The 19,100-nt window shown below is 40.8% G+C and overlaps 1 protein-coding gene and 1 long non-coding RNA gene across 5 annotated transcripts in view; both read left to right on the plus strand.

Annotated features, from left to right (window-relative positions):
* Positions 1 to 7,310, plus strand: part of zbbx (zinc finger, B-box domain containing) — a 53,292-nt gene extending 45,982 nt beyond the window's left edge. The window contains exons 17-20 of one of the 4 annotated variants that reach the window (XM_056373238.1): positions 1,365 to 1,529; positions 3,501 to 3,812; positions 3,990 to 4,068; positions 6,971 to 7,187. In XM_056373238.1, the coding sequence (XP_056229213.1) occupies positions 1,365 to 1,529; positions 3,501 to 3,812; positions 3,990 to 4,068; positions 6,971 to 7,049 (635 nt within the window). In that variant the 3' untranslated portion in view covers positions 7,050 to 7,187. Of the gene's footprint in view, positions 1 to 1,364; positions 1,530 to 3,500; positions 3,813 to 3,989; positions 4,069 to 6,970 lie in introns of all 4 variants that reach the window. The other 3 variants (XM_056373239.1, XM_056373240.1, XM_056373242.1) reach the window with 3 other exon arrangements.
* A 2,664-nt stretch (positions 7,311 to 9,974) lies between these two features.
* On the plus strand, positions 9,975 to 18,603 carry LOC130168000 (uncharacterized). Its single transcript, XR_008827366.1, has 4 exons — positions 9,975 to 10,062; positions 15,030 to 15,127; positions 15,434 to 15,557; positions 16,024 to 18,603. It is a non-coding gene; the product is annotated as an uncharacterized LOC130168000 (long non-coding RNA).
* Positions 18,604 to 19,100: the final 497 nt, after the last annotated feature.

Raw genomic sequence — 19,100 nt, forward strand, 5'->3', positions numbered from 1 at the left:
CAGAAAATGAGGTTGTTAGTGTGCAGTTTCTGTCTCGTGTGCATTCAGTCGAAGAGGAAGACAGAGAGAGAGAGAGAGAGAGAGAAAGACAGAAGACAGATAGACAGACAAACCTCCATAGAGAGTGAGATGGAGATACTGGCAGCTGTATGTAGACACAAGCAGTAAGATGAAAAGCAGACAAATGAATGAGGAAACAGACAGATAGACAGGTAGATGAATAGACAGCCACCCTGGAAGATAAAAGGCAAGATGAACAAAAGACAGACCCACAGACTGACAGAATTCCAGTGGTATCTTTGTGTGCATTTTTAAATAATTGTTGTTTCCCAAAACAGCTTCAACTCGCTCGGTTTCTTTTTGTGAGTTCAGAAGCTGCCTGTCTGACTCCTCTCTCCCTTTCCTCCTTTCATTTGCAACTGATTTAGACTAGTTAGTAGATTCTCCATCCATTCAATATTATTAATTGATTGGCTAACCCCTGGAGCGAAAGAAGAAAGCAGCAGTAATAGCATTGCAGCTGCCAGGATTGGCTGGACAGGCTTGTTTAGCATATTGGTTTGGTACAGATACTGCTCCTGGATGGACAAATGGATTAGTGTATCAAATATAATTGAATGCATTCCCTTAAATTAATTTATATATTTATTAAATAGGCTAACAGATTCTATGTAAATGGGAAACCTTTCTCTGATTGTTCCTATATGGAATGGATGTGCAGTGATTTTCAAAAACCTCTATGTATAGGATTTGAAAATGCAACTCCTAACCGTAGACTGACTGACTGCAGTGCACTATGTTACGGTGAAATCCTTAAATGATTACAACCATTTCTAACCATAACCTAGTTTTACTTTTTTTTTTTAAATTGATAAACAACCATGAAAATGAATAATCATATTCTATAATTCACATAGAAACTTTATATTATGTGTAGCACTGATGCACTGTCGTAGCCAAAAAGTTATTCCATGTGTTGGATCTATACAATATCACACACTGTTGGAGTTAGATTGCAAAGCGAATGCATTGCTGTTTCCATTTACTAGCTATATGTCCAACTGACAGCAGCACAACGTTGCATGATCTGTATCTTGGGATTTCATTTATCTTGAATACAGATATTCCAAATGTTTTTTAGGCCATGAAAACAGCAATAAAACAATATGAAAGTAGCTAGAGTGATGGGAGACTTTTAAAACAGGGCCAGCAACTAGAAGAGACGTTGATGGGATATAAAACAGCACTCTAAAAATATTGATATGCTAATGTCTACAATATTTATACATTTTATGTTTCTAGGCATTTATATATGGCTGTTCTTTGTTGTGACCTTTCTCTTTCTTTATGTCTCAATCCTTTAGGGTCAGAGTCTCGTGGACCAAGCAGCAGCCTCAGTGCCCATACTGAGAAACACCTGGTTTTCAGTGTGATGCAGGACAACCACATGCAGTCAACTGGAATTCAAATTTGCTCAACCACACCCACCAGGAGAGGAAAAACATCAGCAAATGAACTAGGAACATCTGGTAAGTGCATGTGTGTGTGTATGTGTGTGTGCTTGCATGCATGCTTGTGTGTGTTTGTGTCTGTGTGAACACTGTGCTCTGCCTCTTACTTATTTACTCTCATACACACAGAACTCCATTTCATACACAATTAATATACCTCATGTCTGCATATACTTTCTTGGCACAGAGTATGCAGGTTTCCTAAAGAGATTATACTGTATCGCTCTAAAACACAAACAGGAACACACGTCATAAACGCACATACTTAATGCGGGATTGGGAGTCGGTCCAGGAATATGTCCTCTCATCACTTCCCTCACTCGCAGAAACACTGCAGTAATCTGCTTATGCTGATACACACAGTTTGCATTTACACACAAAAACACAGACACCTGAGAGACAAGACAATGATCAGTTTAATTCAGTGATACAGTATATCTAATACGCCCCCACTGCTAATCAGTTCCCTTCCTCTTTCCGTCATTTATTTTACTGTAAACAACTGTGTTTGAATGCAACCATTTCATTTTCCCACTTCTTTTTTTGCAGTCAGGCCCTTTAGCCCTGCTGTTTTCTTCATGAATCTTACCCATTCTTTCTTGTCACATCCTCAAACTTTTACCCTTTTCTGGAATTCTTCATCATATCATTATCACTTGACATAAAGTGTAGTTAATAGTTACTTACACTGAAGTCAAATACTGTGAAAGCAGCTCCACACTTGTAAAACCACTCAAGAGCTGAAAACCTTTTCAACATATTTAATTATAGTATCAGAAGGACACTTGAGTGCTCAACACATTTTCAGTGTCTCCAATTCCACAAGGGAACCTAAGCACAGACGTTTCGGCAAGGTGTGGGCCTCATTGTGCCATCTCGTCACTGTGCCGCTCCAGTGTGCTGTCTGACGGCACGCTGAAGAAGGCTGCTCACCAAGACATCTGTGCTTTGGCTCCCTGGTGCCATTAATGAATGTCCTGAAATAGCTATTTGCTCCTGAGCATCTTTGTGAGCGGGAAACTCCTTTGCAACAAACTTTTTTTTTTACTTAATTTTGATATGACAGTCAAAATCACATGTGTTGCATAGACCTGAGATATACCTGACATTATAATTTATCATAACAAAGATGCATATGTTACTGATGTTACCGAATTAATATGACTTAAGGCTATAAATACATTGCATATACAGTGAATGCAAATCAAGAAAGATTAAAATCTGACCTTCCTAAGGAACTCTTGAGGGAGGCATTTTGGAGAGATCAGATTTTAATCTTTATCTCATTTTGCACTGAATACGTTTTAAATCTGGTAAAGAAGTTAATCAGTAACTGAAATCTGGATATATGTCATATCTGCTTCGAAATGGAAGTAAATTGAGTCTGTGTATGTGTGAGTTCATGTGTTAACTGCACTGTACTGCATGTATCATTTCCTCATGCTGCTTAGTTTGACAGTGCAGCTGGTTGTGAGGCACTAAGTGGAGGTTCTGTGTCAGTTGAAAGACAGAGCCAGGCACCGATAGAGGGAGGGGTGGGGGAGAGGTAAGGAGACAATGGAAGATTGAAAGAATGAAAGACTTAACACTGGAGCTGAAACTGGTTAGACAGCACGCAGCATGAGGAATCAGTGTGCCGCACACGCACACATACACACCCACACCCACACCATCATAGCTTCTCAATGGGGGCCTCGATGTAATTTACAGTGAGCAGGTGGGGATGGATGTTCAATCTGATTCAATTTGATGTGGCTCAGAGGAGAGTGGGATGAGACACCACCCATTCCACTAACTGTTGTGATCGTTTCTGTCTCTCACCTTCTTTCCCTGAATCCTGAGTTGAATAACCCCCCCCCCCCCCCCCCACACTTTCTCCTGTTTACATCTCCTCTTCTCTGTTTCTTGCTCTCACACTTTCTGTAGCTGTTTTCATAAGATACACTTCACTGTATGTCCTCAAACTTTACTTATTTAATTTTTACTTAGGGTCAAACTGGTCTGGCACATCCACACCAACTCTGTCTCACCCTCCAAGGATAACCCCAGCTGTATTTACCTCCCTCTCTCATTCCCCATCTCCTCCTCCTCTCTCTTCTCGCCTGTCACGTCCTGCACTGGGCTCAGAATTGGGTCCAGCATTTCGTCCGTTGTCCCGTGCAACCCAAGAGATCATGGAGATCTGTAGTATGGATCAGTCAGGCTGTGAGGACCCTGACCTGGACACCGACACAACTGTACACACACTCCACGGTCTGGAGCAGGAACTCAGGCTCATGGCTAAGGGTACAGACGCACACAGTCAGTACATTTCATGTCACCTGTGGTCAACATATTACTTTGCATTTGATAATGATAACCAAATAAGGGTGTATTGATTTGAATCATAGTAGTGTTTGATGAAATTATGAGCTATTATGGTGATGGTAGTTTTAAAATAAGACCATAAGCATCAGTCTCCTTTCATGTCTACCTCAGAAACAGGGATGCAGGCTTCAGTATTTGGTACAGGAAAATATGAAAGCCAACATCAGCATGGGAATCAGCATTTGACATGGTGGGTAACATGCACACACACTAAACTCACTTCCACCTAATAATTGTAGTTGCTCACTGCATACAATATACATGACCTCATCCTCAAGGGAAAACTCAGGTCCATATGTTATTGTTAATGTACCTGGAAATGTTAATATATGAAATTGTGCCCATTTAGGACATTAGAATTTAGGAGTACTAGGTGAGGTTAGGCAGCTGTTAAAATTTCCATCCCAATTTGATATCCTCAAAGGCAAAGGCACTTTTTTCCCTGTAGGAATCTGAGTGTAGCCTTGTGACTCCCTGTTTTCATACTGTTTTCTGTGTCTTTTGACCATGATAGGCATGTAATCCATTGCTTTCTTGCCCCATACACTTCCCTACACTTCTCTACCATTCAATGATCACGATGGGGGGTAATCCCTCTTTTTTTGTACTCCGTCAATCCCTCTCTCTGTCGGATATGTGGAGTGTGTAATGGATCGTTAGCCAGCAGAACGACTTTAGCTTTGACACCATGTTGAGTATCGCGCCTTAATGTGCTGCTTAATGTTTGTATGTGTGTGAGACAGTGAGAGAGAGAGTGTGTTGATGTATTTTTCTCATATATCAGAAACTGAGTGTGCATGTCTGTGCGTTGATGTTTTGTGTGTGTGTGTGTAGCTGGCATAATCTGCGCTAGAGGCCTTGTGCTCAGCAGAGCACTGTGAATATCACATTGAGACGTGTAACAACCAGATTAACACATACTACAGAGAGGGCTCCCAAAACAGCTCCTTACATTCTTGAAACATACACACAGACACACATGCACACATACAATACATGCACACCCAGATGCACTTAATTGGACTAGTTTGGCATACCTGTGCGGGTACCTTCTTTTGTGTTTTGATCATCTTTGTCATTACTGTCACTTTTCCTTATATCATGCAGTTTTCGGTGACTGTGACAATATTCAGTTTAAAGAATATTAAAAATATGGGGCTCTTGGGATAATTGGAACTTTGTGTGCAATTGCAATGTATTGCATTATTTTACAGAACTCATCAAAACAGAGAAATACAAAATTAGTTTTGAAATGGATCCACTATTCTGTACTATTGACCTAATGTTTTGCTGTCCCAGGTGAAGCCAAAAACAAGAGTCCAACTTTTATGGGCATTCAATATTTTTTCACTTTCCTTTCTAAATGCAGTTGGTACAGTAAACACTGCAAGGGTTTAAATGAAAAAAACTGCTCCTTTAATATAGGTTCAATTTACCATCCTTATAGGACACTTCAGTTTTATCCTCCTCACAGCCACCAGGTCCTCACAGAGGCACAATAGTTATTTTTACAAGATAGCTTTTAGACTATGTTGAGTGGTGGCTGCATCATACACAATAACAATCTAATCAGAAAAATGGGGTTTATAATTCACTCCTGAATAGAACCTATAAAATAGACATTTATTTTAGTGAATATCATAGCAATAGGACATTTAAAGTCTTTAAAGTATACCCAGACAACACACAAGTGAATGCTGTAGGTGTACATCCATTGATGTGTATCTACTATGACCTAGCCTTATGTTTACCTCATATACAGGCGACTATTCATCATTTATCATCTTCGGTTGGACTCAACTGCTTCCAGCTGCCTGGATATACTTTAGCGTTGCCTCAGTTTATTGGCTGTCTTTGATCTAACCTTGAGTCAGTGCATAGTTGCACAGCAGTAACACATTGATATTTGGAAAGTGGAACTGATTTTCTCATGTAGAGTTTACACAGCACAGGATTTACAATGACCTAACAAGACGCTTTAAATAGATAATAAAAGTTAGTCAACTGAGAGTGACCATCATTAACTGAGAGACTTAGGTATATTTACACCTTAGTCTGTGTTTACTGGATTGATATTGTAATATTCATAATTTAATTTAAATGTATGTATATATTGACATGTAGCATTGGACTCATGCCTCAGCAGAACTGTATTTAAAAGCTATACTTTTAAATATGTTTGAAAACACAAAAAACGTGCACTGTAATTGGTCCTTCATGACTATTTTGGCTGACTTCCTGTAAAATCTGAATGTCAGCTTCTACTCTCTTGTTAGCACTTACACTCAGGGCAAGGAGTTCACATATTACAGCACAATTAGAAGCATGATGGGGGTGTGTTAGCAAGTACAAAATCTGCATGAACTTGACATCTTATTTACAAGCTAGCTGTAGCTTATGATACAAATATTCTGCGAGTGAAGTTGACCCCAGAAGGCACAGGTCAGTTGTGGACTTAAGCTCAGAAAAGAAAAGCAAGCAAAAATGCAATGGTGCTTCAGAATAGATAGTGATTATTGAAGTAATGAGATATGAACATTTTTAACAAACAAGAAAAGGTTTTATAATAAAAACCTTTGTAAAATCCAAAGTTAATTTGGCCTTGTTGTAGTTGCAAGATGCAAAGTGGAAGAGGCTTCTCCTAAATGCCTCAATAAAAAAGTATACAGGTGCCATCGTTGCAGTTAATTGTATCCCCTCTATGTGAGTTTTAAAAGAAAACACAGTCAGGGCCTTCTTATTTACAACATTTCTGTTTTCGACTTCCTGTTCTTTAGGGCAGTGAAGTTTCACCCAAAAATCAAAGTATCTAACAACTTGGAATTGTAAATGAATCCTGTGTTGGATTCAGATTTGATAAAATGCTGTCAATCCCCAACCCTGGTGATTATCAACGCAGTTTACACACCAGCTGCACTTTCAGCTGGTCATTTGTCTGATACATGTCACAAATGCTCCTGGAGTAAAATCAATGATGTCTGCATATGAAAGTAGTTAGAAAAAATGGTTTAGTACATTTGTACTTTAATCATAGAGTGCTGTGTAGGTCTGGAGGATGTTCTGTCTTTGATTGGTAGCTTTGTGTCTTACAGGGACAGAGTCAGTGAGGAACAAAAGGAAGAGGAGGAGGCCGCACAGAGAGACCGGCAGAGTGTCCTCTTACTATCCTGAGATATTTACACATGCATGCACACACACACACACACACACACATGTATCACTCCACACAAATATACATATTTATGAGAGGGTAAAGCAAGAAAAAGACACAATGGATGTAATTTTAATTGTGTTCACGTGGTGTAAAGGCTGGTGCAGATGCCCTTTAACCTCAAACTAAATCTCCATGGAACTCTTGTTGTGCAAAAAGATGAAAATGTAATGCTTTGAAAAACATTGCTGAAAACTAATTAAACGCTTCTTTTGATTTGAGTTATGATTTGTCTCTCTTTTTGTATGTGTCCATGTTTTCTGTGCACTATATTTACATTACTCTCTTGTATATGGAAAGCAGCTGGGAGATACATGCGGATGGATTAGCTGCAGGTACAAAACAAATCATGAATCAGGCAAAGGATGAGGACAGGAGGGGAGGTGATGGGAAGACAAATGGGGACTTTGGTTTAATTCTCACCAGGAGTCTTCTTAGATCCCTTTGACTGTTTGTTTCTAGGTGTGTGTGCATTTGTGTATGTGTGTGCTAAGGGACAGCCGTTGAGGGACAGTTGGCTGCCGTGCCAATTTTACCTACTGGGGTTAGGGAGAACATTTTTCTCTGTTGTCATCAGTTTGTTTCTTAATAAGGTTATGGTGGCACTGGATCAGGTCAGAATGTCTATATATGCGCACGCACATACACACACACACACACACACTCACTCACTAAGGAGGCTCCTGCAGGTGATAAATTATGTTTGTAAGGGAGGGAATAAGGAACCGTGCCAATGGCTGCTGCTGCTGCCATCTCTCCGTATGTGTGTGCAGGAGTTGGGGAAGATAAACACCAGGCACTGGAACTGGTTTGTTGTCTCTGTGGTGAATGTGTACATGGCCTATTGGTGTGTGTGAGAGCGTGTATTTGTGTTTTTCCTCAGTTCTGCTGTTTTGCATTACTCCCCGCAGCCAGTCCTAATCTATCATAGCTGCCACTGTCCTCAGCTGAGTTAACAACCCACCATCCGCTACTTTATCTCCAGCTGATGTGCGTGTGAGGATCAAACAAGGACAAACAGGTAGACACGAGAGAAAATCACACCTGGATTATGCACTCGAACAAACACACAAACTCTTAGAGGCGGAATGGATGTCAAAGATGCAAACTTTGTGATTGAATTTAAGATTAAGGTCAATTTGTGCCCTGCATGTGGTTGTGTGTGTGTGTGAATATAGCATGTGTGCATGTGGCCCTCCTCTTTACTTCAGTCACTTTTGGAGGGATACAAGGGTATTTTATTTGTCCCGACGTTAATCGCTAGGAGCGGACAGCGAAAGCCCTGTAATCCAACAGCAATCACCAAAAGACTGATTGATAGCATAGGGACAGACAGTGAGAGAGACAGAGAGAGCAAGAGATAGACAAGGAGAGAGAGAGGTGAAAAGGTAGATCTTTGTTATTGTGTCCTTCACTTGAGTTTATCACTTACTGTTTAGTAGAGGAAAATAACAGAGACATAAATCTGATGGATATCGAACCGCTGGGCTGGGTTTAAACAACTCTGAGATCTGTGCACTCTCTCCCTCATTCTTTCTCCCTCTCTCTCCCTCTCTCTCACACACACACATGCATACGAACAGGGAAAGGGAACGGAAAAAGAGAGCTGACCTTTGTTAGATTTGGAGTTGCCCGTGATGTTGTTGATGCTGTCAGAAAGACAGTGAAACTGGAGGAGTTGACATTTAACTCCATTATATTAACTGACCCTTCTCTGGAACTGGAGTTCAGACTGGGTGTGTTGCAAAAAAGCAGACAGACAAATATGCTGCATTATGAAACTTTTTATTTATGTTTAGTAAAACTTCTTTTTTTTTAAAGGTGAATTTTGGTAGAAATCCTATAGGCTACCACTTTCATTTTAAATCATAACACATACGTATATCACAGTGGACATTTATGGACTAATGCAGTTGCCTTTTTTCCACTCTCTGTCTCCCCGACAGTTGCCATATTAGTTATTTTGGTTCTTGTGGATTATGGCATTTTCTCTTTACAGCAAGCTGCACTGTGGAAACATTTTGTTCTGCTCCTGGCGCCATGTCCACTTGTTTTCTGATGAAAACCCGTTCAATTTTCCTCACCCAGAATGCCCTGAAAGGACTCCCTCCTTTACAGAGCCTCACAAGTCACCTACTGCGAGCCGCAAGGGACAGCAGCTGCATCCATGTGTGACAGTTAGAGTCCACAAATAAACTGTGAAATGGGTAAGATAGAAGAAAGGGCACTCCTAATGTAGAAAGTGATTGTTTTGCCTACTTGTTATTCACTTATTAGCCGTTTTTCTGAACTCTCAAGGGAATCTTCTGTCAGTATTTGACTGCAAACTTGTTGTCTTCTGTCATTTATTTGTTACCCTGTCACTGAGAAAATATGTGTATTTACTATTAAAATGTTTTTTTTGACAAATGGACTCCATTGTGCCTGTATTATACCCACTGGTTTCAAGGTGGTGGCCTGTGGTTTCAGTTAAAAATTTTAAAATGGCCTGTCTGGAGCTTCAAGTCACTGTTGATTTCATTTAAACAAGACCACGATCTTCCATAACCTTAACCAGGTGCTTTGATTTGCCTAAACATGTAAAATGTTAATCATGCTTTAGTTGCCACAAATAAATAGGCTACTGCAAGTAAGATGACTTAAATGTGTTGTCAGCCATTGTTCTGCAGTGTAGCATCTTTGCAATATTTTCATTGAGAATGTTTGTATATTAACATTTTCTTATGTTGATTAAAAAACATATTCTTGGCAGCATTTTAAGTCTTTATTTCAAAGGTGACGATATATGCAATTAGTCGCAGAAAAATCTAAATATTTTATACAAAAAGGAAGCTGAGCCCCGGAAGTGGAACCAGAATCGAACTACACCTGACGAGTGGGCCACATGTCAGTGACAGACGCCTGTTGTTAGCAAGTTGTATGGAAGAACAACAACCGCACCGCGGGAAACACGGATCGACGTGACACATGCAGGTGAGTTAACAAGCTGTTAAACGCGCTGCAGCTGTGCAGATAAGAGCTGACTGGTTATCAATCTGCTGTTAGCGGTTTGTGCCATGTTTTATGTGTTTGCTGGTTCGATAGGCTGATGCGTGTTCATGTTTGTGAGTCAGACAAGAAGCAGACTTTAGCAGGAACGCCAACGTGTGTTGTTGTTCAGAGTCTATGGCTCCTGTGCAGGAAGCTGCTGCCTGCCAGTGATATATGATGGAATTGATTGGCTGTGTGGAAACATCTTCTCCACCTACTTTGAGAGTAATCAATGCGAAAACATAGGGGTTGCCCTCATGAAACCAACAAATATTAACTTGAATGTATTTTTTTCTCAGTGGAGAACACAGAGTATGTGATTCATCAAGCAGTGTGTGTTTTCTGTAGCACACCCAAAAAAAAAAAAAAAAAAGCAATGAATTCAGCTGTGGGAATGTCAATGAGGGTTATGGAATTCTCTGTATTTGAGCACTTAAGATAAGGAAAACATGTTGATGTTCTGATAATAAACAGTCGAGAATATTGAGTCTTGCATCATAATATTAAGCTGCTATATCTAGTTATCTCCCACGTCTGATATTTTGAGTATGTTTATGTATGGATGCAGGGAATGCACTTGTGCTCAGCTCGTCTCTGCTGCTCAACCACTACGTGATCACCCTTGACCCTGACAACACACGGGGAGGGAGGCATACACCATCAGTCTCTTTATATTTTACCTAAATGCCTTTTTAAGCACATCACCATTGTATGAATGACTGGCTTCTTTCTTTCTGTGGTTGTAAGGTTGGAGGCATGTTGGCTGTGGAGATACCATTTAATCATGTCCCATGTTGTCCAGCCTTGCTGCCTCATTACAGGAGAAGGCGAATACGTGTTGTCTGTCACTGTGAAATATAAAAAAGCCTCGTAGCTGCTTAGTTTGTGCGGGCTGCTGTATAAGTCTACCCTATTATTCCCAGGCTGGCAATAGATGGAGCAGCGACGTGTATCACAGGTGTGGGATGATTTTGCTGGCAAAAAGTGGGAAATAATAATGGGAAATCTTGTTTGTGCACGTATGAGCACAACATATATGTGGGTGTAAAAATGCACCAAAAGCATGAGCTTAGAGTATGTGTAGATAAATGGTCTCAAGCCAAACAGTTTTATTGCCTCAGAGCCCAAAGGATTTCACATTTCTCTGACTTTAATCAACACAAATCCCTGTTTCGTGGACATACAGTATTATTATGTCTACCTGACCATGTCCCTGCGGGTTGCTCACATGTTGCAGCCTAGCCGCCTTTAACTCAGTCGTGGATCGGTATTACTTTAAAGGTCATAGCCCCATCTGTACCTAAATGACCCCATATGCTGGAGATGGAAGTACAGTATGCCCTGGACAGAAAGTTCAGACAGAAAGTTATAATGGAAGGGAGGAGAGGGGGAGATGAAGTGAGAAAATATAAAGAACAAAGAGGTTGAGGAGGTGGAGGATAGAAATTAAAGTAAGGTGAACGGAGGACATGAGAGAAATGGGGCGGCACTACAGGTAGACCGCTATCTGCTTTGATAAAGAAATGTATTTTCCACCACCACCCACCGCCTCCCTTTACAGGTCTACACTTCTCTCCATCCTTCTGTCCGTCCGTCACTTTTCTCCACCGCTTCCTCTTACAATTATTCCATCACTCCCCCTGCCACCATTTATTCATAACCCTGCCTCTTTAGTCCTCCCCTCTGCTTTCTCCTTCACACCCATCTTCCCCTCTCTTAATTCTATCTCTCCTTTCCCCTCTTTCATTTTTCCTTTTCTTACATCTTCCTCCATTGCAGTCTTTTCATATTCCCACTTCACTCACTTTGTTCCTTTCTCCTTCTTAATCCTTCCATTCGTCCCCTCTCCCTCATGTTCGACGGCAGGTCCGGCGCCCTGGCTGAGCCACCGGGACTTACTGACAAATCGATACATCACTGTAATTGATTCTGTCGGGGCCTCAAAGTGTTTAATGAGAGCCCTCCTCCTCCTCCTCCCTCTCCTTCTTGCACGTGGGCTCTGGCACAGTCCAGTTTAATGGTTAATGGAGCGAAGTCATCCATGTGCAGCAAAGTGCTGCAGGTGGCAGGTGAGGGAAGGGGCAGGTGAGGGGGTTTGGGGGAGGGAAAGCAAGTTTGAGGTGTTGAGGGTTTATCAGAGCAGTTCCCGAGGTGATGGGTCAGTCCAGCTGGTTAATTAGGACAAGTGAAGGCTAGATGTAAAATGTGTTGTCTTGGGAGAAAAGAACCATGTGCCAGGTAGGAAGTGTGTGTGTGTGTGTGTGTGTGTGTGTGTGTGTGTGTGTGTGTGTGTGTGTGTGTGTGTGTGTGTGTGTGTGTGTGTGTGTGTGTGTGTAGGTGTGTAGGTGTGTGCTCATCTGTTCCCTTAGTTGCTCTCAGCGTCTCTTTGACCACAGGATTTTGGTAACCTGTTGGTTGCAGCTTGATCAATTACAGCCTGTTCTGTTCTTTGACCCACTCCTGCAGTGGATAACCAGAGGCACACACAGATGGCACGAATAACATTAAGAGTGAACCAGCAGAGTTGAGGTAGAAAGGATTGCATTAAAGAGAGAAGGAAGCTTTTTTTTTTTTTTTTAAGGGGGAAACATGAGGCAAAAATAAGAAAAAAAAGAAACAAAAATCAGAGGCAGTCAAGATTAAAGGACAAATCTGTTTTTCAACCGAAAGAGCGCAAAACGCCAGAGAGCAAACGAGAGATAGAGGGTGATAGTGTGTTTGTGAACCTGAGCTTGTTTATTGTGTGTGTGTGTGTGTGTGGGGGGGGTGGGGATGGGGAATCTTATGGACAGTGAATCATTAATATCAGCAGCCTGTAAGACACTAATGAATAACATGGGAATATATCAGCTCATCGTTTGCTTCTCGCCTCTTACCTTCACTCTTCACACCTCTCCCTCTCTCGCTCTCTCTCTCTCTCTCTCTCTCTCTCTCTCTCTCTCTGCACTAGATTTGTCTCTTCCAGCTTTAATGAGAAACACCTGTTAGAGCTCTTCGTTAGTTATCCCTTGTTCAGGCCCCATTAGACTTCTAGTCCCTCTCCTCTGTATCCTCTGTACAGCGTGTGTGTGTTTGTGTAGACCTCAATTATAAAAAAAAAATACACCACTTTAGCGGATGACATTTTTGCAGTTTCAGAATACAGAAGGTGATGTTTTGGTTTGTCATATTGTTAGTTAGAAATTAAGTGGCTTTTTGTGAATGCAGAAGATGCACAGGGAACCTGCATTAAGCTTCATGTTTGCTGCGCTCTAAATTTTACCTTCATACATTGTTCATTTACATATGAAAAAGAAGATGGACACATTTATTTATGCAGACTGCTAATGTATGTGTGATAGTGGCTCTAGTGCATTACTTCGTAATGTATGATTACTTTTTGCCAGTAACTAGTAATGTAAGGGATTACAATTTGAAATTCAGTAGTCGCATTACAGTTATGAATCCCTGTAACGTTCCATTATGATGGCTTGCTCACTGTCTTACTGTAAGTTTGATGGAGTGATCAGCTCAAAGTGAAATTTGACTTCTGTGTGAAAAATTCAAAAATTGTGTTTTATTTTTAAAGCCATCGGGAGAGCAAGAGGTCATCCAGTGTTGTGATTGTCTCTTTTGAGCCTTTTGGTTTTTGGCCTTTTATTCATTAACATTTTGTCAAATTGGCGACATTAAAATTGTGCCAAATTACTAACTATCACTGAATTACAGTGAAAAACACTTAAAACTTAAAAACATGATACTTCTCAGTCGCACTGAATGATATCTAGATGTTTCTTGCCTGTGTTCACATTTGACTGGATGATGACAATGATGTTTTGACTCAAATTCACATGCGGTATCTTTACTAACCTCTTAACGTCTTACGTATCCTGTAATTTCACGATGAGTTGAATAAGCAAGGACCAGAGTGAACATTCCGTTCCCCACTTGGTTCGATGGAAATTAGTAACTAAGGTAATTAAACTAATTGTTGTAATTGTTTGGTAATTAGTGAAATTATGTAATTACTTTTTTAGTGAGTAATTGATTACTTTTTTGTATCTATGCATGAAATTTCATTATAGGTGTGTGAGATGGGCAGAAACGGAGGGGTGTGTGAGCGAGTATTATGTTCCATTTACATAGATAGGGATCCTGCTCCTAAGCCAACGGGGTTCATTAACTTTCTCGTGCTGATGATGATGAATGTTGGCCTATATAACACATGAACAAATGGAGCAGCATAATACCAAACTGGATTCACTTCTTTTTTCTTCTTGTTTTCCATTGAGCTGCTCTCAGTTATATTACTACATTTCTCCACACACTGCCTTTTACTGTCTGTCTCATTAACAGTCTCCTGTTCATGGCCTTTTTTAAATATGTTCTCCTACTATCACTTCACTCTATGAAGGTTTCTCTCTTTTATTCTTTCTGACTCTTGCTCTCACTTTTCTGTCTGTCCTCACACACACAGACTCACCTCTGTCTTAAATATGTGTGTATGAGACTGCCAATGAGGTGATTAATGGCTTGTTTGTTTGTCTGTGTGACTATACCCATTCCCCTCATCCTAATTAAAGATATTTTTGCTGATTTAGCTCAGCCCCACCCGTGTAGTGCTGTTTATACAGCTGATTCTTACAATACAGTTCTTGCTGAGGGCTGTTAAGCCGATGCTCTACCGTAGTTTGATGAATGTCTCTAAACTTACTTTTTGATGGGGATGGGATGATTATTTTTGTGAAGTGTAGACATGCCCAGAATATTAACAAAGCTCCGTGTGTGTGTGAGAAAATGCAAGCGTTTGCTATAGTTCACGTGAATTTTTGTTTATCATTTCTGTTTGTTGTCCTAATTATCTTTCCCAGAAAAGCTTGCAATTTTTTTTTATATAGTTAGGTAATGATTTTCTTCCCTCTTTCACCTAGATTTGGATTGGTTTCAGGAAACTGAACAGAAGTGGAGACAGTGGCAATGTGACACACAACAAAACAAGCTTACATGAGTGTACAACATGGAGCCAAAGGTAATAATCCTAATGAAGGATATCTGTTAAGTCATCAATAGACATTAGGGATGAAATGTTTACTGATTTCACACTAAGCCATGATAAAATTCCTGTTTCAGATTTTAATTATCATTAAAACTGTGTTTGATTACTGCACTTTGAAAAACTGAGGGTAAATGCTGTCCAACATCAGGCACAGTGTGCAACATGAATTTGTTTTGCATCAGTGAAAACATGGCGGAAGTCAGTGACTGCCCTCCGGAGATTTTTCAGCTTTCTAACACGACTAAGTCTGACGTGTGGTTGTATGTTGTTTTTTACGAGAGTGCTGAGGGAAACTTGAGCCAAAATGGTCACCCTGTCTGCAGAAGATGCAGAAAGAAAATATCTGTGAAAGGAAGCGACATTTTGAATATCATGCCACCCACTGCTTTAAATTGAATGCAAGGTAAGTTAACTTTTAGCTCAGTGCATGATGTGGGACTAATAGTTTGTCAGTAATGTAAACTGAAGCTTTCAGTGTCACCTAAGCTCGTTAAAACACTACACATCGACCTGTTGCTGTACGCGCGTGTCTGCAGACTTAATTCATTTATTGCACATAATACATTACGTAGTTTAGTCACCCGACCAAAACATTTTGTTCATTTGAAATGAGACAGTCATCGAATTGATTGTAAAAGTGTTCCAGTAGGAGAAACACTATAGACTCCTACACAGGACTCCTCTGCATTTTTGTCAGTTGTTCATTGCTCATTGCCGTTAGTATCACTGTCTTCTGAAAACTCATTTGTACTTATGTAAATTGTGCATGGGCTCATTGTATATACTTAAATGCAACACATCAGTGAGTTGAGTGAGTAAGTTAATAATAATATATCAAAACCAATAATAATAATAATTCTCTTGTGTAGAGTGGGCATCCAGCAGGCAAACAAGGTAATGCTACTGGTCTCTCATCCTCATCTACAGTGACACAAGACACTCGACCAAGCATTGTCTATGCACCCACATCAAAAAATGCTCAACACCTCGCTGCAGCCCTTTCATATTACATCACGAAGGACATGATGCCATTTCAAATCGCTGAGAGGCTTGGCTGTCTGAGGCTGACGCAGGTTGCTGTGCCTCACTACAAAGTGCCATCCCCAGCATTCTTCTCCAAGACTGAACTCCTAAACCAGTTTAAACAACCAAGTTAACGCTGATGTTGGAAAAAGGTTCGCTTAAGGCACATGGTTTGCTGCAACTACTGACCTCAGGGTCAGTGAAAGCGGGGCTGGTCAACCCTACAGCAGCAGGGTTTTGAAAATATGCTGGAAGAGTGGGGGATCGACAAGAAAAACCTGCACGATAAAGGCTTTTGATGAGTTCCCAGAACTGTGGCTTGTTTGCTGTGGCCATTGTTTGAACTTGGCCATCTCAAAAACACACAGCAGTCAAGGTCTGCCATCATCTGCCCCAAGGTTTCTCATGGAGCTGGAAGAGAAAGAACTGAGAGTAAAACAAGCTGCCCTCAACATGCCACGGAAGGCTATGATCCATGATTATGCTTGAGCTTTTCCTCAGCCAACAGCACCCAGTCTGTGCGACACTGGCTGGAGAAAAAGAAACATGGCAACTGATGTCCAAGGATATCGACATAAGTGTCATGGAGCAACTGTGCCAGCTCACTGAACCTCTGAGCACGTTTACAGATGGACTTGCCTCAGAGACACGAACGACAGTCACACATCCAACCTTTGATGTTCAGGTGGAAAAGGATAAGGAACCACCCCTGACCAAGGGACCAAGGAGATGAAAAGGGTAATGAGAGAAGACCTTAATAACAGATGCACAGAAGGCAAAGAGAGTCAAGCATATGGCTTATTTCATTGACCTCTGCATCAAAAGTAGCTTTTTAAATGATCCTGAATTTGCAGCAGTTGACAGCTGTGTCTAGGAGCCCCTTGATACTGGCATCAGCACAAGGTGGGGAAGAACCACAGAATCACCAGCTGCACCTCCATCACCCCCACAGTGATGCCAGCATCAGAAGGGAAAAGCCTGGCCGGCTGTACCTGTCTCTGCCATCCTTTTCAGCAGAAGTGGTGTCTTGGTGGGGCCATGCATCAGAGCTGCCTCACCTTGCCAGGGTTGCCAGGAAGCTGCATCCTAGCAACCAGTGTACCATCAGAGAGATGGTTCAGTGCCAGCGGGCACATTGTCTCCCCTCACAGATCACTACTTCAGCTGGCCAAAGTAAACATGGTGACATTTCTATTTCTGTTTACATAAGGTATTGGCAATTTACAAAAAAGTACATAGTGCTGCTAAATGTATTTTGTTCTCAGTAAGAACTTGTTGAAATGATTCCGGTGTGCGTCAGTACTTTTTGAACATTTTCCACACATTTTAAAGACACTGTGATAATACTAACTAACCATGATGATTTTTCTCACTATACTCTGATATGAAATTTTCATACCGTTTCATCCCTAAATATCATAAAAGATCTGATATATCCACAATATAAAGGGAAGGTACTGTAAATTTTATATACAGTTTTTATATACTTTAATGCATCTTACAAAAACACAAAATCTGTTGCAATTTTTTTTTTTTTTTTTGCAGTGTGTCATTATGAAAGACTTAGAAAACTTCTCTATACATATCAAATCCACAGAGAGCAGACTGAAATGTTTATTTTCCTCTAGACCCTTCAATTTTTTTAAACCACTTACCCTGCAGCAGCAGCCTTTCCCAGTATGTACTGGGTGAAAAGCAGGGTGCACAGTGGAAGAGATGGCAGTGTTTATAGTCCACACAATTCCTGTTTTGTATATGAAATGACCAGAGAGTTCTACACTACTTACATTCACTGAAAAGAACCTTTTTAGACAGGCTTTTATTTTGAGGGTGACCTTTTATGTTTTTATCATATTTTAGCAAAAAAGCTTTTGATATCCTCCTCTTTGCTGTGTAAATTTGTTCTTGCTGTAAGATGGGATCTGAACACGTCATTTTGTCTTGCTATATTGAGCATAATGTACAAGTATTTCCGTACTCCATATGCTGTGAGTGAATCAACTGATTATAGGGATTCCATTGAATTGTGTGAAACTTTGTGATACAGTACACACTGTTGTAACCAAAAGCAGTATCCTGAGGAATTATGGCGATGCCACATGATTCCTCACATCACCCTTTATATTCAGTAAAGCAGCAGTGTGCCCTGTACAGTGTGGTGGATAGTTAATGTTTGGAGGTTTAGATGGTTGCTGGGCGAGTATCAAGTCCGACTTTGATGCAACGGACGGACTTAGTCTGGGGTTTTGCAGAATTGTTGAATATTCATGTTTTTTGCTAGCATATTTCAAACCAGGACTTTGTTGCTGTTGGGCAACCATGCTAACCACTGAGCCTTTGTGCCGCAATACAAAAGAGACACTGCACCATAAGGCATGAATGCAGCTGCATGTAAAACACACCCCAGTGTTTCTAGCTCCCTGTCTGAATTCTATATAAATATACATAAAAAGTTTTGTGTTTCACTTTGTGTGTGAAAGCGTGCGCACAATCCGCTGTGTGCCTGTGTGGGACGACCCTGTGGAATATAGTATGTCTGGCTGCGAGAGTGTGTGTATACAACTGTGTTGGGTGCAGCGGCGTGTAAAGGCTAAACACACTTAAGGCTAAGCAATCAGCGAGTAAAGTTTTCTCGCTGCTGTCATTAAAGCTCCACATAAAAGCTTAAGCTGCTTTTATCCTTCTAAGGAAGAAAGGGAGAATGTTAGCACATAATTAAGTTAGATGAAAGGAGGGGAATTAGAGGCTTCCTCCTCTTTAAACACAAACGACTTAATCAGAACCTTGGGCTAAATGAGAGACAGACGGCTACATGATCATGGGGAGGATAAACATCCCTCTCTTTGCCTCCATCCATTTTGCTGTCTCACTTTCCTTCATGTCTTCATTATCTCTCTAACCTGCTGTACATCTCTTACTGTCT

This window comes from Seriola aureovittata, chromosome 4 (genome assembly GCF_021018895.1).
Source record: "Seriola aureovittata isolate HTS-2021-v1 ecotype China chromosome 4, ASM2101889v1, whole genome shotgun sequence".
Taxonomy (NCBI): Eukaryota; Metazoa; Chordata; class Actinopteri; order Carangiformes; family Carangidae; genus Seriola; species Seriola aureovittata.